This window comes from Palaemon carinicauda, chromosome 32 (assembly GCF_036898095.1).
Source record: "Palaemon carinicauda isolate YSFRI2023 chromosome 32, ASM3689809v2, whole genome shotgun sequence".
Classification (NCBI taxonomy): domain Eukaryota; kingdom Metazoa; phylum Arthropoda; class Malacostraca; order Decapoda; family Palaemonidae; genus Palaemon; species Palaemon carinicauda.
This window is the reverse complement of record NC_090756.1, coordinates 75,567,612-75,595,111: the sequence shown is the minus strand read 5'-3', so window position 1 is coordinate 75,595,111 and position 27,500 is coordinate 75,567,612. Positions and strand designations below refer to the sequence as shown.

The following is a 27,500-nucleotide window of genomic DNA, read 5'->3' as shown; positions in this document are numbered from 1 at the left end:
TATTGGCAGAAAGTGACTGGGCAATATAGTGATATCATTCCAACATGCTAACTATTAGTGTTCCCATTATCGTAATATGAAGTAACAGTACAAAGTATTTTATGGGCCTTTATCAGTTTTTATGAGTACTTCTTAGCGTAAATTTGACTATGCTGTAGTTTTATTTAATCTCTGATATTAGATCTATATATAAAGAAAGTACACTAATAGGACAAATATTTTCTTTAAAATAATATGATTCCTTTTACATCAATAAAATGATGGGCATAGCTACGTCCCTGGCCTTAAAAAGAAATTTTTCAGTGACGTAGGTTCTTCAAGCTGGGGTGTGGAAACGTCAAACAACATTCACATCCCACTACCTGTAAGACGTGACCCACAGGAGACTCGATACGTTCGCTATCGGCCTTGTGGTGGCTGCACAACAGTTGGTTTGAAAACCTCAAGCTCCTTATTGGACAAGTAGCAGAAGGTTGAGGGCATTGTTACCCGATTTTAGTCTGCATGAATGAAATGGTTTGACTGGCCCTTATTCTTTCCTTCATCATCCCCTCTCTTGGGGAAAGCAGCATCCTGGGTTCTCTGCATAGCTGACCTCAAACCACTGCAGGTAAACCATGCTCCCTTGTGTTCCTAGCATTAAGATTAATACTGTTACGTCCCTATACCCTAATGAGGTGGTATTGGGAAAGTCCTAGTCTACAAATTTTCATCTAAAGAACTTCAGAACATCTTCCTAGGACAAGTCACACTTCTTCATACCTTCACACACAGCTTGCGTTGGCTGCAGTCCTTGCGTAGCAAGGTTCTAGCGAGGTACAGGGACTTACACACTCAAATGACGAGCCCCCGGGCAGAGCCAAAAGCCAGACTGGCTGGGACGTCCACCCTTCCTAATGGGTGAGTCACCCCTATTAAATAGCGTGGTTTGTATTCCAGTTACGGAACAATTGACAAATTCGTAGTTGTTCCAACACGGAGTACTTACCTCGAACTACTTCCTTAGGAGTATCTGGGATTCTCCTCCCAACCGACCAGAATTTTGTGTAGTTTCCCCTATCTCCATTTTCTATAGTGGGTCCCTCTGTGGTGGATAAATACTTGCCCTGAGGCGACCCGGGTCACCGACAGCGTGGGGCTAGGTCTCGGTCGCCAGTAAGCTTCTGGTCACGACGTGATTAACATCTTGCCGCTCTCTCACATCCCGTGCGACCCTTTGTGTCCCCATGTGGTTACCGCGTGTTTACCGATTCCCTTATATCCTTTCATCTACCTCTTTCCCCTGTGTTCTGATGTTGCTTTGTGCCTTGGTGTGCTGTTATGTATCACCAATGTCGTTGCCCCTGGCCTAATGCCGGTAAATCCTTTGGTGCGTTTCTCTCTAAACCGGAGGTTGATTCGCATTCCCTGTATTCGTCGTGCAGGGGTAGTGTGTGTTCCCCGTCCGCCACGTGTCCGGAGTGCAAGTCGTGGTCTGAAATCCAGTGGGCCTTGTACGGGACAAAGAAGAAGAAGGCGTCCAAGAGATCCCCTAAGAAGGCGGGCACCGCCTCGCCCTTGGCTTCGCCCACGTCTCCGTCGGAAAGAGGTTCCCCTCCACCTTCCCATACCCAGAGTAGGGGACGAGGTAAGTCCGTTGCGGGGAAGCGGCCCATTGCTGCTCCCCATGAGTCTGAGGTTCCTGATGTGGGGATGTTGTTTCTTCGCAAGCATGTGGGGGGCCTGCTGGGGGTGGGCGGGAGACGAGGTTCTGGTGCCTACAGGGCCTGTCTCGACTGAAAACCCGGTGTGGGGGAAGACTGCCTCGGCCCCTTCCCCTGCATCGTGGCTATGTGTTTCAGGTACTTCAGCGCCCGGGGGAGAAGCGGACAAGGAGAGACCGCTGACAGGTTCGTCAGACCCCAACACCATCGCATGAACGCCGCCTAGGAGGCCCTTCAGGTCGCCTATGCGGCAAGAAGAAAAGTTCGGTGGCTGGTTCGCCTCCAAGAAGACTATATGGACTCCCCCGGCGCCGTCGTCGACGCTCCCGCCCGACTTTATGCAGCCGTTCACGCTGGTGAAACAACATGTGGACCCTACATCAGCATCGGAGGTCTCGTAGGACTCGGCAAGCTCGTCTTCCTCCTCTTCATCGCCCTCCTCTTCATCATCCTCGTCGGACTCATCCTCCTCGAAGATTCCGGTCCCTGGGAGTCTATAAAGAAGCGGAAGAGGTCCCGGAGGAGGAGGTCTCGCTCGCGATCAGACCCGTCCAGGAAGCTTGCAAGGACCTCCAAGAAGAAACACAAGAAAGGGCGTTCGTCCAGAGACAAGTGGGTACGTGTAACTATCCCCCGCAGCGAACTCATCAAGGCAGCCTCCGCTCCAGGCTCTTCCGGGTGGCTCCCTAGAGCCGCTTCATCGCCCTCACGACACGGGGCCTCCAGTCAGTCCGCCTGTCGCCCGAAGCCGTCGGCACAAGTTGGTTTCGCCAAGCCCAAGCCTGCGAAGGCACCGGCTCCATCTGCCCAGCAGAGAGAGCCGCTCCTTCGGCCTGGCTGCATGGCCCCTAGCCCCAGTTCCACGGCAGCTCTACCTATGCGCCAGGAGCAACCAGAAGCTCATCCTAGGCCCCCGGCCCCATGGAACTCTGCGGGAGGGGGTAGGCCCATGACGGCTACCCCTGTCTCAGCGGACCCACCCGTACTGGAAGTCCCCGCGCTATTGGTGCGGCGGGAGAGAGAGAGCACCTAACCTCCCACGCAGCTTCATCCGTGACCGACGGGGTGCCCGATGCGGAAGATCAGGTGGCGGAAGGCCTAATAGAAGGGGGAGAGTGCTCAGCAGATGACGTCTCCTCCTACAGAAAGGTGCTGGCGCTCATCAGGCGGCACCACAGGCTAGACGACCTGAAACCCTCGACGGAGCAGGCCAGGCTCTTGGGTCTGGACAGGTTAGTGGACAACCCTGTCCAACAAAAACCGTCTCTAACCCTTCCTTAGCACCGGTCGTAAAATTGGGATGGACCATGTCGACAGATACGTCGCGGGTCAAGCGGACTCCCTCAGGGCCCAAGGGTCCTTCAAGCTGCTTCCAGGCCTAAGAACACAGAAACGGTTTTACGTCCCGGACGGTCGGCGTGGGGGTCCCCGCGCGGTTAAAGCGGCGATAGCCACGCTTAACCAGGGAAGTGCAGAAGACAGGGCCTCCTCTGCTCAAGTGTGTTTTTCCCCAGCAGAGGCCGCGATGATGGAGGACACAGCCCAGGACATAGTCAACGTCACGTCTTGGCTGGACTGGTGGGCCTGTACCCTAGTAGGTTCCCAGTCCTCTCATGATCTCCCAGTGCCGGAGAATCAAACTTTACTTCAGGAACTGATCTGCTCAGGGGGGAAGGCAATGAAGTTCCTCACTTTCCAGTCCCTCACGCAGACGGCCAACTGGGTCCTACGGAAGAGAGACACCATCCTCAATAAACTGATCCGTAGGCTACCCGAGAGGGAGGCGAGGTGCCTGAGGAACTCCCCGGTGTGGGGCGACTCCGTCTTCCCCCTGAAGGCAGTCGAGGAAGCAATGGAGTGATTGAGAAAAATCAAGGATGCAGGAGAGTCCAGGCCCCTAGCGGCAAGACGTCCTATGCATAGAAGAGTTGCTCCAGATGGTCCCCACTCCTCGTCAGCCCAACCCAGACGTGATTCCCCTTCGGCTTCCTGGCATCAAGCTTCACAGCCCTCCCGTAGGGGAAGCACGACTCCGCAGGCCTCCTTTAGGCCTAACTACTCAAACTCCAGGAGAGGACGCTCGAGACGCGCCTCGAGGAGAAGGTAGGGAGAGAGGCCCCCTACTCCTGCCGAAGCCTCAGGTAGGGGGATGCCTCAAACACTCTTGGCAAGCTTGGCGGACAACGGAGCAGATCCATGGACCATGGCAGTCCTGAGGGACAGGTACAGGGTGCCCTTCCTGGCGGACGCGCCCCCTCTAATTCCCGACCGACAGGCGGAGTGATTGGCTCCCAAGGACCCCTTGAAAAAGGTGGCATTACAGGAGGAAGTGTCGGCCATGATCTCCAAAGGGGCATTAGAACTAGCCAAGAACCCCACCCCTGGGTTCTACAGCAGGCTCTTCCTGATGGAGAAGGCAACAGGGGGTTGGAGGCCGGTCATAGATCTGTCGGCCCTCAACAAGTTCATATGCAAGACCGACTTCAAGATGGACACCCTGAAATCGGTGATGGCAGCCTTGAGGGATGGAGACTTCATGATGTCCCTAGACCTCAAGGACGAGTATTTTCAGATCCCTGTCCACCCCTCCAGCAGGAAGTTCCTAAGGGTGAAGTGGGGTGCCCAGGCGTTGCAGTTCAGGACCCTATGCTTCGAGCTGTCGACAGCTCCTCAGATCTTCACGAGGGTCTTCACAACAGTGTCAGTCTGGGCTCACGAACAAGGCATCTGCCTGATCCGGTACCTGGATGACTGGTTGTTGCTTTCAGCCTCAGAGGAAGTACTGAAGGAGCAGGGCGCGAAGCTTCTACGGTTCTGCAAGGACTTGGGTATCACCATCAACCTAGAAAAGTCACAACTGATACCATCCACCAGGATGACCTACCTGGGGATGGTTCTAGACACCAAGTTGGGGAGGGCCTTCCCCTCTTCAGAGAGGTTAGAAAATCTAGACCGAATAATTCTCCCCTTCCTGTCAAACCTTCCAAGGAGAGCCAAAGACTGGCAGAGGTTAGTGGGCCACCTGGTGTCGTTAGAGAAGTTAGTCCCCTGGGGGAGACTCAAGCTAAGGGCGGTTCAGTGGAACCTTAAAGAATTCTGGGCCCCGGGGGAATCCCCGCACAAGCTGGTCACGATGTCCACGGAGACGGAGGAAACCCTGAAATGGTGGCAAGACAGGCGAACACCCTCAAGGGAATGCCCTTCGCAATCGATCCTCCGGAGATGCTGCTCTTCACGGACGCATCGAAGGAGGTATGGGGAGCCCATCTTCTCGACGAGTCAGCAAAGGGGAAGTGGTCCTCCGAAGAAAAGAACTTTCACATAAACGTCCTGGAACTGATGGCAGTTCAGAGGGCGTGCGTAGAATTCATCCACCTTCTCCGAGGGAACACGGTGGTGTTAATGTGCGACAACGCCACGGTGGTAGCCTATGTGAAAAAGCAAGGAGGGCTAAAGTCGAAAGAGTTGTGCGGTCTCACGACAAAGATCCTGGAATGGGCCGCAAAGGAGCACATCGAGGTCACAGCCATGTTCATTCCAGGGAAGAGGAACGTCCTAGCCGACGACATCAGCAGGATGGGCCAAGTAGTAGGGTCGGAGTGGTCCCTATACCCAGAAGTGGCTCAGATGGTCATCCTGAGGTGGGGGTCGCCAGTAATGGACATCTTCGCCACAAAACTCAACGCACAGCTCCGCGTATTCTGTTCTCCAGTGCCAGACCCAGCAGCAGCGTTCGAGGATACCTTTCAACACTCTTGGGACAACCTCGACGTTTATGCCTTCCCTCCCTTCGGGACCCTCAGGCAGGTCCTCAACAGAGTCAGATGAGCAAAGAACCTGTGGATGACTTTGGTAGCGCCCTGGTGGCCGGAGAGAGAGTGGTTCTCGTACCTAAAGGAACTGGCGGTCCTTCCACCCTGGCTTCTTCCAGACAGAGAAGACCTCCTCCGTCAGCCCCACTTCCAAAAGTTTCACGAAAACCCTCGGTCCCTCCGCCTACACACGTGGAGGTTATCGAGCGGCTCCTGAGGAAGGAAGGATACTCGTCGAAGACCGCAACGAGGATGTCGGGTTACCTGAGACGGTCCTCGGTCGCGGTTTATCAAGGTAAATGGGCCACTTTCACAAAATGGTGCGCCTCCCACAACCTCAGGCCGCTGGAGGCCTCCGTTCATAAGATAGCGGATTTCCTAGTCCATCTGAGAGACGACTTAGGCATGTCTATCCTGGCCATCAAAGGTGTCCGAGCTGCTTTGGGCCAGGTCTTTCTCCTCAAGGGTCTCGATCTAGGAGCTTCCTGGCAGATCTCGATGCTCATCAAGAGCTTCAAACAATTGTGTTCTCCCCGTTCCTCTAGAGTGCTACAGTGGGACGTTGCCAGAGTCCTTAAGACCCTGTCTGAGCCACCCTTCGAACCCCTCAGGGACATCCTTGACAAAGACCTCACCCTCAAGACTGTCTTCCTTCTCGCCCTGGCCTCGGCTAAACGAGTGAGCGAACTCCATGGGCTGTCGTATGAGGTTTCGCACTCAAAAGGATGGAAGGATTTGAGTTTCAAGTTCTTGCCCGATTTTGTGGCCAAGACACAGAACCCTGCCTCCTGGGACCCAAGGTTTGAGGGATTTCCAGTTCCAGCTATTCCGCGACCAGACAACCCAAGGGATTTGTTGCTATGCCCGGTCAGGGCAGTTAGGAAATACCTGGAAAGGACAGCCAGACTTCGCCCTGGGATTAAGAGTCTGTTTGTCTCCTCGGGCCCGGTAAAGAAAGCAGTGTTCAGGAACACCATCTCCCTCTGGTTACGGCAAGTTATTAAGAGAGCCTATGACAGTGCCGGATCCTCGGTGCCGGGTAAGCCGTGCCCCCATGATATTAGGGGCCTGAGCACTTCGCTAGCCTTCGAGAAGAACATGGCTGTGGGCCAGATCCTGAAGGCGGGCACATGGTCCAGGCTGTCCACGTTTACGGCCCACTACCTGAAGGACTGTACTAGGAAGTCTCTGGACTCCTTCTCCATTGGTCCGGTCATTTCCGTGCTCCAAAAGGTTTAAGGTTGAAGCCCCGGGGAAGCCTTGTAGAAAGTAATTCCAAGCGACACAAGTTCCTTCCTTACTTTTCCCCCCCTTGTCCCTGCTTCCCCTCCATTCCCTTTCCCCTTACTCCTCCCATGTGAGAAACGTTCATTGGAGACGCCCATGTCCGGAGATCTTTACAGAGGTGAGTTACTTAGACACTAAATAGTTTTTTGCGTAGTTCTCCTTAAGTCTCATATCCCGTTTGGTGGTCAGAAGAACCTAGCCTCCTGTCTAGGTTCAATCTTTATTATCCAGCAGGTCTCTCGTTCTGTAAGACTACCCCCGCCTCCTAAAGTATAAGTCTCCTAAGAAAGTAGTTCGACGTGAGTACTCCGTGTTGGAACAAATCACAAATTTTAAGTAATTTGCATTTTTCCTAACAGTACTTACCTCGAACTACTTTCGGGTTATTGCCCGCCCATCCTTCCCCGAGTGTCTTACAGGAGTTCGATACCATAATTATCAAAAGCTTACTGGTGACCAAGACCTAGCCCCACGCTCTCGCTGACCCGGGTCGCCTCAGGGCGAGTATTCATCCGCCACAGAGGGACCCACTATAGAAAACGGAGATAGGGAAAACTACTCAAAATTATGGTCGGTTGGGAGGAGAATCCCAGATACTCCTAAGAAAATAGTTCGAGGTAAGTATTGTTAGGAAAAATACAAATTACTTAAAATTTGTGATATAATTTGTATTTTTCCTAACTATACAAACCTTAGCTATTTAACCGAACTTCCCTGCCAGCCCTATCCCCCTTGAATTCCTACCTCCAAGCAAAGTGAGCTCAAGCACAGGTGTGCGAGAGGGGGCGGGAGTTAGCAAGCTACCCTCCCCTACCCCCGCTAACTAGCGGTGTGGGTAGTAAACCCTCGTTAAAAATTAATGGCTCGTCATTTCAGCTACGCCGAAAGTAATACCCCTAGTAAATAGCTAAGGTTTGTATAGTTACGAAAAATACAAATTATCTACGAATTTGACATATTTATATATACATATATGTATATATATATACATATATATATATATATATATATATATATATATATATATATATATGTATATATATATATATATATATATATATATATATATACAGTATATATATATATATATATATATATATATATATATATATATATATATATATGATGTGTATATATATATATATATATATATATATATATATATATATATATATGTGTGTGTGTGTGTATGTGTATATATATTTATATTATATATATATATATATATATATATATATATATATATATATATATATATATATATATATACTGGCTGAAAAGCATAATGAGTGCATCAAGAAGTCTCCCTTACACCTGATGGAAGTACAAGGAGAACCCTTTAGCAGAGGGCGAAGAAAATGTTGGCAGGAAAAGGGAAAGATCGAGAGGAAATGGAAGGAGAAAATATCAAGGATTTGAGGAAAAGGATCGGCGAGTTAAAGAAATTTTCCTTAGAAGGCGTGAAAACGTCTCATGGACGGATGAAGAAAAGGTTTGGCATGAAGAGTACGAACAGACAGTTTATGGTAAGACAGCAGGTGTTCGTCTACGCATCGGTAAGGAGATACCCTCTCACCAACGAGTTCCAAGAACCATTCTGGTTTTTGAAGAAGAGCAGTGACGGGACCTACGTTATCAAGATATCAGGAAAAAGAAAAAATCTAAGGAAGGCCATATAAACTTCAAAACTGATATTTCAAGTATTTAATTTAAACGAGAAATTAATTTGCTAAGTGGATGCGTTGGATAACGGGATTGGAGCTGTCTTATTGCAAGAAGATAAGGAAGGAAATCTTCACCCTGTTTGTTTTATATTGTCGAAGCTGAAGAAGCAGTAACAAGTCGACTCGACAGTTGAAACAGAACTGCTGGCGTTAGTCGCAGCAATATGGAAGGTTAGAATCTACGTAAGTCGACACAGAATGAAGACATTACAGTGTATTCTTATCATAATACTGTAACTTTTGTTAATAAGATGAAAAATAATGATTAGAGATTAACTAGGTGGTCATTATGTTTGCAACCGTATTGTATTAATGTAAAGCATTTATCAGGTAAAGATAACATGGTTGCAGATTTTTTATCTCGGGCTGAATCGATGGATTCAGGCTTGGAATAAATAAACTTTTTTGGGGGGAGGGAGAGCTATCTTATGAAGCTATCCAGTGTAGAGTAAATAAGCTAATCAGGTATTTTATTCATGTTTTCATATGTGCATTGAAGAGATGAATAGCCAGCTTTTAAGATGATTTCCTAACATGTAGGTACAGTATGTTTGTTTTGTAAATTTCGTAAGACTTTCATCGTTAATTTCATTGTATTTTTTCTTTAAGTTGGTATATGTAAATTTACATTGTTTTTAAGAATGAACTTATTTCACGTATTTGGTTACGAAGTCTTACGTAACCTGTTTGAGAATGTTATGTGATACGTGCGTGATGTAAACAAGGGCTTATGTAAAAAAATTTTATATTTTTATCAGGTATTGTGTCATGTTAGTGAGAAAATACGCAATTCTTATTTGGCCATGTGCTTTGGAAGGATCTCAAAAATCCTAGCATTAGATTGTACCCTTTTTTCTTCTTTTTTTTCTTATTCCCGAGAACGGTGGGTGGGCGGAGCAGCTGAGAGGGAGAGTTGCCTGAAACCCAGGTTCATCTTTTGATATTATTTATCTAGTTGATAACTTTGATGCCCTTAGCTTAGGCCAATCCCCCACGCTTCCACATCTATTTGCAATCGTCTGGAAGTAGCCAAGTTTCTAAGTTTCATATTTAAGCGATTCCAGGGATGCATAGATCAGATAGAGAATTCCAGCCTTAAGTCATAGCCATCTTCGTTCACTCTCTCCCACGCCTCTCGTACTAGCCCAGTGTATTGTTATAAAAGTGTTCAGAGAAATCTCAAAGTTTTGGTGTGATGGGTTTTTGTAAACAGTGAGTATTTATAAAAATTCTCTTAGAATTTTTGCAACTGGCCCTGCGCAAGACTAAACATGTAGTAAGTTTATCAATTACTTTATGTAATTCTTTAAGAGTTTAAGCATTGGAGTGTAATTATTTCTTTTGTCTTAGTCTACGGTTTTATGCAGATTTAATATTTCGAGTCAAATTATTATATAATTTTCAGTGTAATTAGTCTTTTGTCTTAGTGTAAGGTTTATGCAGATTTAATATTTCAAGTAAAGTGAATATATAATTTTCAGAGTGTAATTATTCATTTGTCTTAGTCTAAGGTTTATGCAGATTTAATATTTCAAGTTAAGTGATTATATAATTTTCAGAGTGCAACACTTTTGTCTTAATGTAAGTTTTGTTCAGACTTATTATCTCGAGTGATTTATTTGTTTTCATGTAAATTCTTTTAAAATGTTGTAATTTCTATAGATTATATTTATTTTTGTAAAGAGTGCATTAGTCCAATCACCAACAGTTTATATATGAAAGCAAATGGGTGTTCATATTGTTCTAAGGTTGTATTAAGTACTGGAAGGATTAGCCCAATTTAATTCTATCCGGGTGTCTTTTCTTATTCATGAGCCATTCGCAGGATGTCTTGACCTCTGATGCATATCTGGGGATTGGTCTCGGTGGATTATCTTTTTCATAATTGGGTTCATAAGAGTGTTGTCCAATATGTCAGCTTTCCATTGCCTGCCTGATAAGTTCCTTGTGTTTGATTGATTTATGATGGCTGATTTCAGGAACTTCCTTCTGTACGGACATGTCTTCTTAAAAAGCAAAGATGACTCACTCTAGTTAATCTGGTGCCCCAAATGTCTAAGGTGAACGAAAATCCCCGAGTTTTCAAAGCCATACCCAACAGGTCTTTTATGTTCGGATAATCTTTGAGATAGAAAACAGCCCTATTGTCCAACATAGACTTTTTCACAATTTCCACGTGGTACTTTGTAAACTCCGGATTCCATATCTCTTTTGTTTTGATAAATATTAAGAAGGGTACTTCCTATGGTATTTTTATATGAAAAACAAAGGGGTTCTCAGTTTTGATATTCTTTGCTATATTTTTAATACCTTCTATATATGGGAGTTTTATCTTATTTTTAAAATCCCTTTGGTTAGTAACATGATCTTTATAATATATTGTGTTAGCTTAGTTGATGGCCTTTTATATGACGTACGTCAGGTAGAATAGCTGGGCGAGTTGTTTACGAATGATTTCAAAATTTTTACTTAAGCAGGCTTGGAAACACTCTGAAGCTTCTAAGAAATAGATTACAAGCTACTCCAATTTTTACAGAAATATTGTGATAACTAAAGAAATTAATGTAAGAAATAGGGAGAGTTGGTTTTCTATACACAGATTACCTGGAGTGAGTTATCTTTGCTTTTTAAGAATACCTGTCTGTACAGAAGGAAGATCCTGAAATCAGCCATCATAAATCAATCAAAGACAATAAACTTATCCGGCGGGTAATGGAAAGCTGACCTAGTGGGCAACACTCTTCTTAACCCGATTATAAAGAAGATAATCCACCAAGACCAACCACCAGGTATGCATCAGAGGTCAAGGCATCCTTCGAGCGGCTCTAGAATAATAAGGAACACCTAGATGGAATTAAAGTGGGCTAATCCTTCTAGCACTTAATAACACCTTAGAACACTTCCAAACACCATTTTACTTTAATTTTTACTTCACACCTTGAAGAGGACCAATGTGTATTGGTTGAAATATAGTGATTTATTTATATTTCCTTTGTTTCTTTTATGGGCCTTTTCGAAGAAACAAGGTAAAGTATTCGATTACAGTTATAAGTAAGACATATATATATATATATATATATATATATATATATATATATATATATATATATATATATATATATATATTATGTGAGTATGTATGTATAAATATGTACATATATATTATATGTATATGTATATAATATATTTATATATATATTATTTATATATATATAATTTATATATATACATATATATATATATATATATATATATATATATATATATATATATATATATATATATATATATATATGTACACACATATATAGGCTACATATATACATATAAACAATGAAGATTGAATATATGTATATAATATATTTATATATATATATATATATATATATATATAATTTATATATATATTTATAATTTATATATATATATATATTATATATATATATATATATAATATACAGTATATATATATATGTATATATATATATATATATATATATATATATATATATATATATGTATATATATATATGTATATATATATATGTATATATTTATATACATATATTTATATGTATATATATATATATATATATATGTGTGTGTGTACACACATATATAGGCTACATATATACATATAAACAATGAAGAGTGAATAGTGTGCTTGAGTGTACATAAGCTGTTTAAATGAGTCATTAACCCAAGTTCAGGTTTTGTATTATTTATTGGTCATTGCTATTCACTCTATTAGCCAAGACTATCCTCAGACCATCTATAGTGGAAGTCTTATTTGAGGAATCGTGAGAATTGTCTTCAGCTCAGCCATTAACAGCTTGGCACTTTTCCAAAAACATAAGAATCATATCACACAATGCACTTAATCAAAAATATCCTTCCTGTTATCATGACAAGAATCAGGTGGCATTACAGTCAATTAAGTGTGAGCTATACTATGATACAAACCTCGGTATCAAAGCACTTCAGCCATGCCAGCAACAGGTATTATGGTCAGTGGCTTTAGTTATCTGTAATATATGTTAGAAGTTCATGATTCTTGTTCTTATTGATCAGTACAAAACCAAAAATAACAATTGCAGTTGGCTAATTGTCAGAGAGGCTAGTTTCCTCTGAATATAGGGCATTGCACAAACCTAAAACAAAAGGACAAGGTCCTGAGACAAGGAGAATCGATGAGTTGCATAAATATGAAAAATTCCACAGTGAAACAACAAAACCTATAACGAATTTTAAATTGAATTAAATTGTCAATAGGAACAAGAAACAAGTAAAAATATATTTCAATGCCAACTCTTAGGTATTAAAGCCTTACGATCGTTCTCATGACTCATCAGATCCTTCAGGTGGGCCATGTTCCTGTATCATCATCATCATCATTTCAGTCTTCAAAAGTCCTTTGTTGGATGTAGGCCTTCCCCAGGTTCCTCCACAGACTTCTATCCCAAGCCATTCTGTGCCACTGTTAATTATGTTGGTCTAAGTCATCTTGCCAGCGGGTTTTTTGTCTTCCTCAGTTTCTTGTGTATCCTCGGGGTGTCCAGAAGGTTGTTGGTGATGTCCATCTGTTGTCTGTCATCCTGGCAATGTGCCCTGTCCAGTTCCATTTGAGCTTGGTAATGGTTTCAAGGATATCCATTACTTTGGTTTCAAGGATATCCATTACTTTGGTTTTTGATGTATCCATTTAGTTGTTTTTCTATCCTTCCATGTTAGATTTAGCATAATTCTCTCATGTGCCCTCTGCATTGTTTGTAATTTAAGGGAAAGCTTTTTTGTTAGATTCTAAGTTTCAGCCCCATAGGTGACAGTGGGGAGGATACACTGATCATAGACTTTCCTTTTCAAGATGATAGGAATCTTCTTATTTTTTAATACTGTACTGGCTCTTCCAAACGCTTGCCAACCGAGGGTTATTCTTCTTTTTATTTCGCTCTGTTTACAGGCGTCATGTAGAGAGATTCGTTGTCCTAGGTAGATGTAGTGGTCCACCTCCTCAATTTGTTGGTTTTCAATTTCAAGTATGTCATCGCATTTTCAGTATATTTATTGCTCATGACTTTGGTCTTTTGGAAGTTCATGCGGAGGCCAATTGATTTGCTTGCTTCATTTAGCTCGGTGAGCATATGTTGAAGCTTTACTTTGGTGTGAGCAATGATAATGATGTCATCAGCAAATCTTAGGTGACTTAGATATTCTCCATCTATTTTTATTCCTTTTTCTTGCCAGTTGAGTTGTCGGAAAGCTCTCTCCAGGCAGGCAGTAAACAGTTTGGGTGAGCTAGTGTCACCTTGTCTGACTCCTCTCTTGAGTTGGAATGGTTCAGAGTCCTTGTGGAGGCGAATAAATGATGTTGCATGGTCATAGATGTGACAGAGTACATTAATGTAAACTGAGTCAACTCCCTGTTCTTCCAGCGCTGACATGACCTCCTCAGTTTCAACCGAGTCAAATGCTTTGGTGTAATCTACAAGTGCTACTACTAGTGGTATCTTATATTCATTTGTTTTCTCAATGATTTGGTTTACTGTTTGCAGATAGTCAATTGTGGAGTAGCCTCTTCTAAAGCCCGCTTGTTCCCTTGGCTGATTTTCATCAAGCTTTCCTACAATTCGGTTGGTGATAACTTTGGTGAAAATTTTATAAATAACATTAAGGCGGCTGATTGGCCGTTGTGTTCATGTCCCTGGGGTCGCCTTTTTTGTAGAGTAGAATGAGGATAGCTTTATTCCACTCTTCTGGCGTTTTGCTCTTCTTCAGACATTCATTGAATAGTCGCGTCAGTCTGACGTGGATTGGCTCATCAGCATCTGCTATTAGGTCTAACGTGATGTTATCTGGTCCCGGTGTTTTCCCCTTCTTCATTTGCTTGACATCTAGTTGCACCTCGCCTGCTGTGATCTCTGGAAAGTGATGAGATAGGTGTTGATTTGCTCTTCCACGAAGATGGAACGAGGTCTTTCTGAGGAGTAAAGCTTTTGGTAGTACTTCTTGCTCGCTTAGCTGTTCCATCACGGTTGGTTGTAAGGGATCCGTCTTCTTCTAGCACCCCAGTGAATTGCAGCTTCCCTTGGCCGAGTTTTTTTTTTGCTGTTTTAAACCCTCTGCCTTGTTTGATGACATCTTCAATTATTTTTGTCATTCTATTTCGAAGGTCTTCTCGTTGCTTTTTCTGTATAGTTTTGTTCAGTTCTGCTGCTTCAATTTTCTCCCATACTGTTGATGGGGCTTGAGATTTCTACGATTTTTCATGAGGTTCTTTGTGTCTTCCGAGAATTTGCTGTTGTCAGATGTCTTCAACTTACAAACCTAATATGTTCGAAGAAGCTGTTTGCAAGTTGGAATTTTATAAAATTTTGCCCTAGGCCTAATCTAATTCCTATGGTTACAATTTCCTGCTACAAAAGTCAACAAATAGTCCTGTTTGATTACAATATTTTTTTATCTTATTAAATTGTATAAAGTTTTGATACTATATCTGAGATGGATGATTTCAGTTGGATTTTTGTTTGTATCTCCAAATGTTTGTAAGTGGAGGACCTTCTGTAGTTATAACTATCTCATTAAATTTTAACAGCCGTTTCAGCATCACTCCTAATACAGGATTCAGATTAATATATTTAGAAAAAATGCAGATTAAATTGATGATTAGTGATTTTATTTTCTTGCAGCACACGGAACAGCTCCAGAGGGCGATCAGAGCGAGATTTGTCGAAGTTGTTGGAATGGATAAGATTGGAAAGAAACAGAGGTGAGAGTTATGTTTGGGGTGTATGTAGTTGGTTGGTACAGGTTTAAACTTATTTTATTACTTGCCAAATAAATTTTCTTCATGGGGGAAAATGTTATTTGTCTGAAATATATTAGGAGACTATCTTTACAATTTATGAAATATTATGATTTAGTGAAACCTTGTGAGGAGTGAAGCTGGTTGGGAAGCAAACAGGGTTGAGACTTAGTCTTAGGGTAAGCTGAAGATACGGCAGTCTAAGGGGGGTTGTCACAGGAGCATAGTTCCCCTCTCCCTGGTAGGTAAGTAAGTAAAGATAAAGCTCCTAGGATAGCTTAATTGGTGTTCTGGTGTTTGTTTCCATTTTAAAATGTGATTTTTCAGTCATAACTTCTGGAATTTAAAACCTCAAATTTCTTAAATATGTGTTTCCCCCAATGATTTATATGAGAACAGTTCAAAGTACCTATAAATACACCGGGAACAGTTCATATTTTTTTTTCATTAAAAATATTGTGCTTAAATAAATATTTACCCACATTCTTGTTATTGACCTGGTGCATCCCAACGAACTACAACGGCTTGTGCGATTGTTTTAAGGTCTTTGAGAATTATTTTCCCAACCATGGTCTTGTAATTCTTTCATTTTAATAAGAATTATCCCAGAAATTTCAGTGGTTTGCTATAACTTTATCCAATATAAGAAAAGTCCATTTAGGAGCTTTCTTTACAGCAAACTGGAGGAACTGGAGAACGTAGTCTTAGATGGATGGAGAGTCTGTTGTGCCGGGGAGAACAGCAACCTGTCAAAGCTTCTTCCACGAGTACAGGAACTCAATTTGTCCAACTCACTATTGTCGTCTTGGCAAAGTGTCGCGCAGATTGCCAGACAGTTACCGAAACTGAAGTTTTTAGACTTGAGGTTAGACATGATGTTATTCTCTTGTATTAGTAGATTAAACTTTTTTATTGTAATTTGTTCTTAAGTGAATACAAGCCATCATCCTTTAATATGAGTATGATTTCACCAAAGGTGGAACTGCTGTTTAAACTTTTTATGAGATAGGAATAGTAGCTAGTCAGAGGCGGGTAGACCCCGCCCACCTGCCTGGCAGAATAACCTTCGCTGTTTTCAGCCACCAGATTGTAAAAAATTACTTCTCAGTGTCCACATCTGGCTTGGGTGAATTTTTTGCATGTAGTCAAGCCTCGTTCTTTGCAAATAAATACTGCACTAGGGTGGGCTAACTCCTAATCTAAAAAGTCACTGCCTCTTGCCATGAACAGTTGCCCAAGCTGTTGATTAACACAGTAAATATTGCCTAATATTGTTGTAATTTGGTTTCTACAAGTTTATAATCATATGTACAGTACAGTGTACAGTACATTTGCACACATGTACACTACGTAGTGGACACAGTAAGGTTACAGTACAGTATTGTGCTTAGGTAAAGTTTTCCGAGTCGTCGTCATCTCCTTACTGTTCAGTAATGTATAACAAAAGTTATTCCTATGTAGTAATACTGTACGTAACCTAATACTCACAGATACTGTAGTGTATATTACTGTGATATATGTACAGTTATATTACTACAGTAAAGCTTAACTGTACTTACTGTAAGTGTTCTGTGTTTTCGTTCAAGACTCGTAGCCTATGCCGCTAGTCTAGAAGCATGACTCAACTTCTTATGTGTTGTCTCTTGCGCATTATGTTATATATACTTTCTTAAACAGATATACAGCTTATTTTATAAACTAAAAACTTGATATATCGATAATAATTGTTTCTTTTAAATAAATAAACAAAAACTATGCGTTCGATTACTTTATAACAGCTGATCTCTCTCTCTCTCTCTCTCTCTCTCTCTCTCTCTCTCTCTCTCTCTCTCTCTCTCTCTCTCTCCGAATATTCAATTTCGTTTCCGGAACATTATTAGTGGGGCAGCATAGCTAACCTATTGTGCATTTTGTGATACAAGCACCAAATTTGGCACAAATGTACATTTACATATGGCGAACATTTTCAGATATTGAGCCACTCGGAATTCTCTATTCTTGTCCGCCATATTGGAATTCAAAATGGCCGCCATTTGAAATCTACATTTGCGCTTATCTGTGGATCTGAAATTGCTATTGACTCGATTCTGATGCCGAAATGTAGGTTTTGAGGGGGAAGGAATCCAATGGTTACAATCTGCATTGCGTATTTTTTACCACTGAGCTGCCATATTGGATTTCAAAATGGCCGCCATTTGAAATCTTCATTTTTGATTATCAGTGGGTCTAATGCTGCTTTTGACACGATTCTGGTGTCTAACTGTACTAGATCATACCCACTATGCTAGGTGGATACCAGTGCACCTGAAGGACATGGCCGAGCTAACTACCAAACACCCAAACGTATCCAGAAAATTCAGCGAAGGTCACTTCACAGTTAAAAAAACGCAGAGGGTGTTCTCTTCAATCCCGCCTGACCAGGCACATGAGCAGAATAATGCCTGCATCAAAGGAGACGGTGGCGCAGTTGGGCTTACTGACAACCCTAGTGCCCTTCGTCGCTGGATGGTTGCAGGACCAGAAGTTGCTAGGGTGATCGAAGAATTCCAAGACAGGAACCAATACTGTAGACGGCAAACAACAGACACACGCCATCATGGTCAGACTCCAAGTGTACAGGCCTCATTTGTGAGAGATGTCTGCTCTCTTGTTGGTGTAATAGAGGAGATGGGTAACCCATTCGAGAAGGAGAACCAGGATCAAATCATACTGGATTTAAAGGACATTGCAGGTCCTGCTGCCGTGGAGACCGTGATGAATGCCAAGAAGATTGGCCAAGAGCAGTTCGAGGCTTTCACCAGAGAGTGTCTATTGGACAGAACAAAGGCAGTGGACGACCCCATACCTCGTAACAAACTAAAGGTATTCAGCCCTTCAACTCCAAGAAGCCAGAGCAAAGGTCAGCAACAGCTCACCTCCGTCAAAAATGACCGTGAACTCTTCGCACGCCTGTACATTGGCTGCCAGACGAGGGATGGAAACCTTGAGGAGTTCTTTCGTCGTGAGAACCAGGCATGTCCTCCTGCACTGTCTGATGTTGGAAACCTCTTCACTGGTACCAAAAGTGATCTCATCACATGTTTGGAAGAAATCTTCGACGCTAAGACAGATACTCCTGTCACTACCTGTAAAGTGCTTGATGGAGCAGCTATCTGCCAGATGCTGAAGCCGGCTGCATCAAAGACCTTTGAAGAGTACGCACATCAGATCTTCATTCCATATATATCTGCTAAGCTGCAAACAGTGTCACGCCTGGATCTGATCTGGGATACTTACCTTGCTGATTCACTGAAAGGTAGTACACGTGCAAAGCGGGGACAGGGCGTGCGGAGACGTGTGGCGGCCGCCGCATCCATACCAGGAAACTGGCAGAACTTCCTACGAGTGAACAGCAACAAGACCGAGCTGTTTAAGTTTCTCTCAACAGCTCTCTTGGAATGGTTTGACCAGGAGGACAAGCATTGTCATTACTGATGGAGAGGCAGTGCTCAGCAAGCCACTACTACCAGATCTGACTTCACTCGACCCATGCAACCATGAAGAAGCTGACAGTCGGATGTTGCTGCATGCATCTCACGCAGCTAAGCACGGACACCATTCAATAGTCATCCGGACTGTAGACACCGATGTTGTGGTGCTGGCAGTATCCGTGGTACAGGAATTGCCACCAGAAGACAAACTATGGCTGGCATTCGGAACAGGCCAAAGTTTCGGATACCTAGCAGCACATGAAATAGCAGCTGGACTGGGACCAGAGAAGGCTCGTGCACTGCCAATGTTCCACGCTCTAACTGGATGCGATACTGTGTCAAGCTTTGCTAGACATGGCAAGAAGACCGCATGGACAGTCTGGACAGTACTGCCAGAGTTAAGTGAGGCGCTGATGCAGCTGTCTTCCGCACCAAGTGACATACCAAATGATGCAATGTGCATCATCGAGAGGTTCGTGATCCTGTCGTATGATCGAACCAGCAAATGCACGGACATTGACAAGGCCAGGAGGAAACTCTTCGCAAGGAAGAACAATGGGCAGCTGATCCCTCCAACGAAGGCAGCTTTAGAGGAACATGTCAAGAGGGCAGTATATCCAGGCGGACATGTGTGGGGTCAGATACTGCTGCCAGCACCAGAACTCCCACCACCAACAAACTGGGGTTGGTCAATGACTGGAGGACAATACACACCATACTGGACCAGGCTACCTGAGGCAGCTCACACCTGCATTGAGCTGGTTTCTTGCAAGTGCCAGAATGGGTGTGTGAGACGCTGCAAGTGCAAGAAGGCTGCCCTTAAGTGCACAACCCTCTGTGTGTGTGAAGGGGTCTGCACATGAAGATGAGTCCACAACATTCATTTACTTGTGGCAGCGCTGAACTGGTTAACATGAGATGGTTTATGTACACATATCTTCAGTACCGATGTATACCTAGCCTCAAATACAAGACCATTGTAGAATGTCAGTACACACCCAACCTTATATATTACACCATAGCATGTCAGTATTTTAACTAAGATATTTAAGACATGACCTAAGACATGTATCAAAATTATAAAACTCAAAATTAGTAGTTGAAGTAAGTCGATATTTATTTAGAGTTTTAGAGGGAAAGCTAGTTTTGAGAAGTTCACGTTGTTTTGTGTTAATGTTCACACTATTTTGTGGATATTCAGACGTAACCCCGAATTGATCATTTTGTGATATTGATTGAAGGAATGGAGAAAACTAATCATATATGAAAGGTGCCATATCAAACCTAGAACAACACAGAATCTAATCAATAACTCAAACAATTTTTACTTCACAGACTTTGAGTAAAATGTTGTCTTGTCAAAAATACATGATGATGAATATTCATCTCTCATGAATTAAGTGGAGTACTGTAATAAAGTATGTCATTTTGAAAAATGGATATTGTCATGTACTGTAAAAATATTTGACCCAGAGGTAATCGCACATGTAGAATTCAACTGGCGGCCATTTTGAAATCCAATATGTTGGCTAATTTATAAAGATACACAATGCAGATTGTAACTATCGGATTCCTTTCCTCCCAAAACATACATTTGGACACCAGAATCGAGTCAATAGCAGCATTAGACCCAAAGATAATCGAAAATGTAGATTTCAAATGGCGGCCATTTTGAAATCCAATATGGCGGCTCATTGGTACAAAATATGCCATGCAGATTGTTACCATTGGATTCCTTGCCACCCCAAAACATACATTTAGACACCAGAATCGAGTCAATAGCAGCATTAGACCCAAAGATAATCGAAAATGTAGATTTCAAATGGCGGCCATTTTGAATTCCAATATGGCAGACATGAAGGGAGAATTCCGAGTGGCTCAATATCTGAAAATGTTCGCCATATATCAATGTACATTTGTGCCAAATTTGATGCTTGTATCACAAAATGCACAATCCTTTTGAAATTTCGAGCTAAACCGCCCCACTATATTGCATTCTAGAAAATTACGATTATGTAAATAGTTAATTGAGTTTTAATGAAAAATTTATGTACTTTTGTTTTAAATTTTGGGTGTATTTTATCAAAAAGTATTTTTGGGCTGTGATCAGATCAACTGATCTGATCACGGCACCCAAAATACTTACTACACCTGAAATTTAAAACAAAAGCACATAAATGTTTTATTAAAATAATCGTAAATTTTTAAAATGCAATAATACTTCCGAAACAAAATCAAATATTTAGAGAGAGAGCATTAGTTCTTTCTTATTCGATGTTAAAATGCCAGAAAACTTCAAATCATTCATATTCTCTCTCTCTCTCTCTCTCTCTCTCTCTCTCTCTCTCTCTCTCTCTCTCTCTCTCTCTCTCTCTCTCTCTCTCTCTGTAATAAATGAAATTTTTGTTTCTTTGTTAAGTCTCTATTGAGGCTTTTAAATCAAGCACCACAGAGTTAAAAACTCTAAAATATTGTGCATCGCCAACATAAATGAAATTCCGGTTAGCATTGTGATTCAACTCACAGTTGAAGTAAAAATAAGAGAAAAGCATTTAAAAAGAAAAATATTGGAATTGATATGCTAAATGGAATATGATAGTTAAAGTATTAATTGTTTCTTTTAGTAACTATGAAATATCCTTGGGTAGCATGCCTTAATAATGAGGGAGTTATTTGATCCGAAAATTGAGGTTGACGACTGACTAGGCAGGGTTGATTAGCTGATTTGAATGTAAACAATGCATAAGATTGTAATTTGCTATGTTTTTTTATTATAAATACAATACTAAAATGTGAATATTACATGCATTATTATTGGATACATTTAAGTGAAACACTGATGAGAACAGGGAGAGAGAAGGACAAAACAATATGACAAAGGGTGTCGGGAATTTTTCTCCGACTTATTTAAAACTGTAATGATTCTAGGCCCGATGGAGTGGGCCGATGATAAGACCTTGAAGAGGTTCGCTTTCTAAAACAATTCAGGAGGGTTCCAATAAAATATGGTCACAAAAGTTGGTTTATTATAAAAATAAGCATTTAAAAATACAATAACAAATCACGCTAATACAATCTGAAGGACATCATGGGCGGTTAAGCCAATGTGTACTTAGAAACATCACGCCAAATGAAAGTTAGGTCTTCAACCTAACTGCACACGCAGTTACTCGACATTGATAAGAAATTGACTTAATCAAATACAGGCTCTCATGGCCTTAGAACACGGTAACCCTTAGGATGTTTGCAACATGTGCTCGGAAAACTCTAAGTCCACGGCTGAACTAAACAAGGCGAAATTACGACATTACTGTAATGACTCTATGGTAAATGACATATTGGCGCCTGCAGACATCTTCTGAGGCATAAATTAAATCCCTAATCCCAGGGATGACAACTTTACAGATAGATAAAAAATGTACATAACTCACACTGACAAAGGAACCGACCTGGCATGGCGGTAGATAGGAGCCAGAGGCAGAGAGACACACTACAACTTCAGAGACGGTACTTACGCCGTTCGGGGCTTAGGCAGGAATGCCGGGCATCGCTCAGCATAGCTCAAAGGAAAACTACTGTCTGCCGCGCTAATTAAAGGGTCCTTGTAAAATGCGTGGGAACTCTCACTTTATTTAATCAACAAGGGGTTTAATTGAGTTTCTTTATAGAACACAAGATAGAAAAACAGTTAAAGTCTTACGTTAGATCAAAGGATACTCAATACTTCGGCAGAAGGCCATAATTTGCCAGAATCTAACAAACTAGTGAGTCCTTGGCTCTAAACATATACATCGATAATTTTGCCTGCACAATATACATCAAGAGAAATAATATTACCCCGGGGAAATCAATTCTTACTGGCATTTACACATAATGGGAATATTATATACAAATGTACCCAGACATATAAGGCATACATGAATCAATCAATAAAAAGGCAATAGCCATTAGGCCTGTAATAATATCTCAATAAGCAATAAGCAATGTATACATGCACAATCATGAATTGAATAAGCATATATATATATATATATATATATATAGTATATATATATATATATATACAGTATATATATATATATATATATATATATATATATATATATATATATATATATATATAATCATAAGGCAATCTGTCCTTACTCAATCATTCAATGGAATTATTATTCTCAAATAATCATACACCTTGGCAATTACTCTAGGGGGAGGAGGGGCTGGTTCTGTACAACGCTAGACTTGTATATACGAGAGAGGCCCTCCCGCACTTCCAACCTCTGTGGATTCAAACTCACCTACACTCACTTCTGTTCCACCTTCCCTACCTACCAGAATGAGGGATACTCCTGTTTTCTTTTACTGTTTGCAGCTATGACTTATATATCTTCATTCTCAACTAATCTTTTCATTAGCTCTCGCTGCTTCGCAGCAGCCTTTCTCAATGGGTGTGCGGTACGTCCTTGTCCGCCCGACGTCTCTGATTCTACGGCACTAGCACATTTCAGGGTTACGCCTTTCACTACTCTGACTTACCGTATTGGTATCGCTACTTTCGTCACCATCATTACCTATACTATCTTCGTTACTACCTAAGACCTCTGTGGCTTGTTGTCGAGATGTCGTAGCCTGAACTATCTCTTGGTTGTCCCCAGACGTCACAACGTTCCCTGGCAGTCCTGCTGGCAAACTGTACGCACCCTCGTCTTTGACGTCGCCGTCGCCATCGTCTTCTCGTACCATCACCGCCGTCTCTTCTCCAACACCATCATCGTCATCAGAGGGGGCAATCTCCAGGGGAACCAGGTGGCTGACAGCTCGCAGGGACTCGACATCCTCGAACAACACCTTGGCCGAACGCACGACTCCGTCGTCGTCAGGATATGTCTCCACAACACGTCCAAGGGGCCACGTAGCCTTTTTTTGATTGTCTTGCTTGACCAGCACGATGTCTCCGGGGTGCAGCTTGGAAGGTTCCCCAGATCGACAATCGTGTCTGGCCCTCAGGGCACTTAAATACTCTTTCCTCCACTTCTCCCGGAAGGCTTTTAGAGTGTCTGTCAACTTCAAATAACGATTACGTAGCCTCCGGGAGGTGAAGTTCGCATTGAGGTCGTTGTCTGGCAAGATCGGTGCCATTAGGTTTACAATGTGTCCTCGCACTAAATGGGAGGGGTGAGGACCTCATCCTCGCACTTGTCACCGCTGTACATTAGAGGCCTGTTATTAACTACTGCCTCCGCCTCTTTCACTAACGTTAGGACGTGGGCCTCCGGCAGGTACTTCTTCCCGAGGGCTATCTGTAGGATACGTTAAGTCACTCCAATTAGGCGCCCAAAAAACCACCTTTCCAAGGCGCACGGGGCGTCTGAAAACGCCATTCGATTCCAGTCCTCCTCAGGAACTGCTGGACTTCATCCTCTTCATAAAGTCCTTGAAGGAGGTTACTGGCAGTCTTGAACGTTTGATGATTATCAGATGTGATGGAAAACGGGGCGCCGTGGGTAGCACAAAAACGACGCAAGGCCAAAACAAATTCCTCCTCTTCCAGGGAGGGGCAGAAATCGAGGTACTTGGCCCTGCTGGCCATGCATGTTACGATCAGTATGTAGCCTGGTCGCATTTCGGTCTGTATGGCCGCTGTGTGGTCCACTCCGACTGCGGTAAATGGCTTCGTCAAGCTGATCCTTTCCTTCGGTAGGGGGGGTGGTGGTAGCTGTCTCAACAGGCGCTGGAATGCTAGCACGCATTCTGGACACTGCCGTACAATTTGCCTTGCAATGGAACGTAGGCCCGGCGACCAGCATTTCTCTCGGAAGATACCCATTAGTGTATTCACACTACAATATAAATGCAAACAATGCAAATATCTTAGATAAACCCCAACTAAGCATCCCTTAGCTGGCAAAATAATCAAATGTTTAATTTTCTCTACTTGGGACACACGTCCCCTAGTGCAAATCAACTTATTATCTAGCACTAAATTTAATTGTCTGACAAAAATAATGACTTCACGAGGGGGTCTGACCTCACCCTCCAAGTAAGCATAGACTGTAGGCAAATAATATTTTTGCTCTAATTGGACAACAATTCTAAACGGGTCCCGTTTTAATTAGGCAAATCTCAATATTAGCCTAGTAACTCTCAATAAGAATTGGAACTCTACTTCCCTCTGTAGAGGTTCCCATATCTCTCCTGGGGGAACAGGCCTTATTTCTTCCCTTAATTCTTGCACTGCCGCTACTACGGTTCTCACACTGGTTGGATCATCCTCTTTGTAGGGAACAGGCTCTCCTATACTACTCAGGAACTCTGGACTCTTCTGCCAAAGAGGGTTCTGTAGCAGTTGTTGAGTTGTTGCTCCTCTGGACAGGACATCGGCAGGATTTTGTTTACTCGGGACATAGCTGAGACTGAAATCGCAAACCTGACGAAAAAAAATAATCTCCGCCACTCTGTTAGATATAAATATATCCTTATTGTCTTTGGCATCGGGAGATGCTACCCATGCCATCGTGACCTTACTGTCGGTCCACATGACTATCTCTCGTGGCTCTATCAGCCCTTTAAGTGTCTTAGCTAATCTGCAGCCTAACAATAATGCTACTAGTTCTAGCTTGGGGATTATCAACTGGTTCATCCCCTTGGGAGTGATTCTCATCTTACTAGTGAGTAGTCTTACTTGATTGCAATTTTCCCTAATATATGCTACTGTACCGTATGCCTTGCTGCTGGCATCGGTGAATACATGGAGCTCCAAATTTTTCTTGCCTACCGCTCTTGGAAATGGGATGTTACTTACCGCTTTCAATTCACACAACAACTCGCCCGCTTCTCTAGCTTTCTGTCTCCTTAACACGTCATCCCAGCTTACATTATCCTCCCATAGTTGTTGGAGGAAAAGCTTTCCTCGAACAAACAATGGGCTTATCAAGCCTAGAGGATCATAAATGGAGACTAACAGGGAAGTACCCTACGCTTCGTAGGTACCCATCCCTCCCCCAATTCACTGATTCTCTTCCTCTCTTTCACGCACAATCGATCGACGTCTCGGGCCCATCGCAGCCCAAGTACGTTCACATTCACTGGCCCACTCCACTGCTTCTCGCTATCGAAAGCTAAGTTATTGGACGCCCACCCTTCTAAAGGGATACCAGCCCTTTCTAAGATCTTGACAGAGATTCATGCTCCTGCCCTTTCTAAGATCTTGTTGACAGATTCATGCTCCTGCCTCATGCTCTCTACATTCTCGAAAGTGCTGAAATAATTATTTACGTAAAATGACTTTGCCAAATCTGGCCTACCTTCCTTTTCAAAATGACAATTTAAAACTTGTTGCAACAAAAACGGACTCGCTGTGATGCCGAACACCACGACTCTAAAGGCGAAGGTGAGCACTCGACCTGCTACCTCACGCCACAGAAATCGTGTGTATTTGGCATCACGGGGATTTAACAATACACGGTGGAAGGCATTGCTGATGTCAGCTAGCATGGCATATTCGTTCAATCTGAATTTTATAAGCAAATGATATGCTACTTCTACTAGATTGGGGCCTGGTAAGAGGCACTCATTCAAAGATTTATGTCCTTTAGATTTTGCTGAGGCATTGAACACGATTCTAAGGGGGGTCGTGCGGCTATCTTTCTTAATGCCGAAATGTGGCATATAATACCCTTCAATGTTGGGTTCCTTTACTTCTGATATAAAGCCTGCTTCTAGATATTTATTCATCACTCCCTGATACTGATCAAAATATTCCCTGTCCTTCCTAAATTTAGTTTGCAACAATTCTAACTGTGCTACAGCGTTTCGATAATTCGTATCTGGCCTAGCATCCGACCCGATTGGTAGGCTAACCTGATATCCCTCAGGCTTCTTTACGACACTTTGCGATACCTTTCGCATGGCTTCCGCTTCACGGACAGTATATTGCTCTGATGGGGCGATGCCAACGCGGTCCAAACGCCACCACTCATCTACGTCAAACTGGTTTGGTTCACTCGCAATTCTACTGACTCAGCGTTTTCACATGTTCGATCTTTTGGCCTTCTAACAGCCACTGCGGCACTTTCCCATATGGCGACATGCCATTATAAGTCAAGAAAAAGACATCCCATCAACTTTTTCAATGCCTAAGATGAAGTAGTGAAAATAATCCGGTTCGAAGGATGTCGGGAATTTTTCTCCGACTTATTTAAAACTGTGATGATTCTAGGCCCGATGGAGTGAGCCAATGATAAGACCTTGAAGAGGTTCGCTTTCTAAAACAATTCAGGAGGGTTCCAATAAAATATATTCACAAAAGTTGGTTTATTATAAAAATAAGCATTTAAAAATACAATAACAAATCACGCTAATAAAATCTGAAGGACATCACGGGCGGTTAAGCCAATGTGTACTTAGAAACATCACGCCAACTGAAAGTTAGGTCCTCAACCTTACTGCACACGCAGTTACTCGACATTGACAAGAAATTGACTTAATCAAATACAGGCTCTCATGGCCTTAGAACACGGTAACCCTTAGGATGTTTGAAACATGTGCTCGGAAAACTCTAAGTCCACGGCTGAACTAAACAAGGCGAAATTACGACATTACTGTAATGACTCTATGGTAAATGACATATTGGTGCCTGCAGACATCTTCTGAGGCATAAATCAAATCCCTAATCCCAGGGATGACAACTTTACAGACAGATAAAA

General features: G+C 42.7%; 1 protein-coding gene across 1 annotated transcript in view; it reads left to right on the top strand.

Moving 5' to 3' along the window:
• Window positions 1–27,500, top strand: part of Tbce (Tubulin-binding cofactor E) — a 778,896-nt gene that overhangs the window by 498,020 nt on the left and 253,376 nt on the right. The window contains exons 6-7 of the mRNA XM_068356257.1: window positions 15,213–15,292; window positions 16,005–16,193. Coding sequence (XP_068212358.1) covers window positions 15,213–15,292; window positions 16,005–16,193 — 269 coding nt within the window. The remainder of the gene's footprint in view (window positions 1–15,212; window positions 15,293–16,004; window positions 16,194–27,500) is intronic.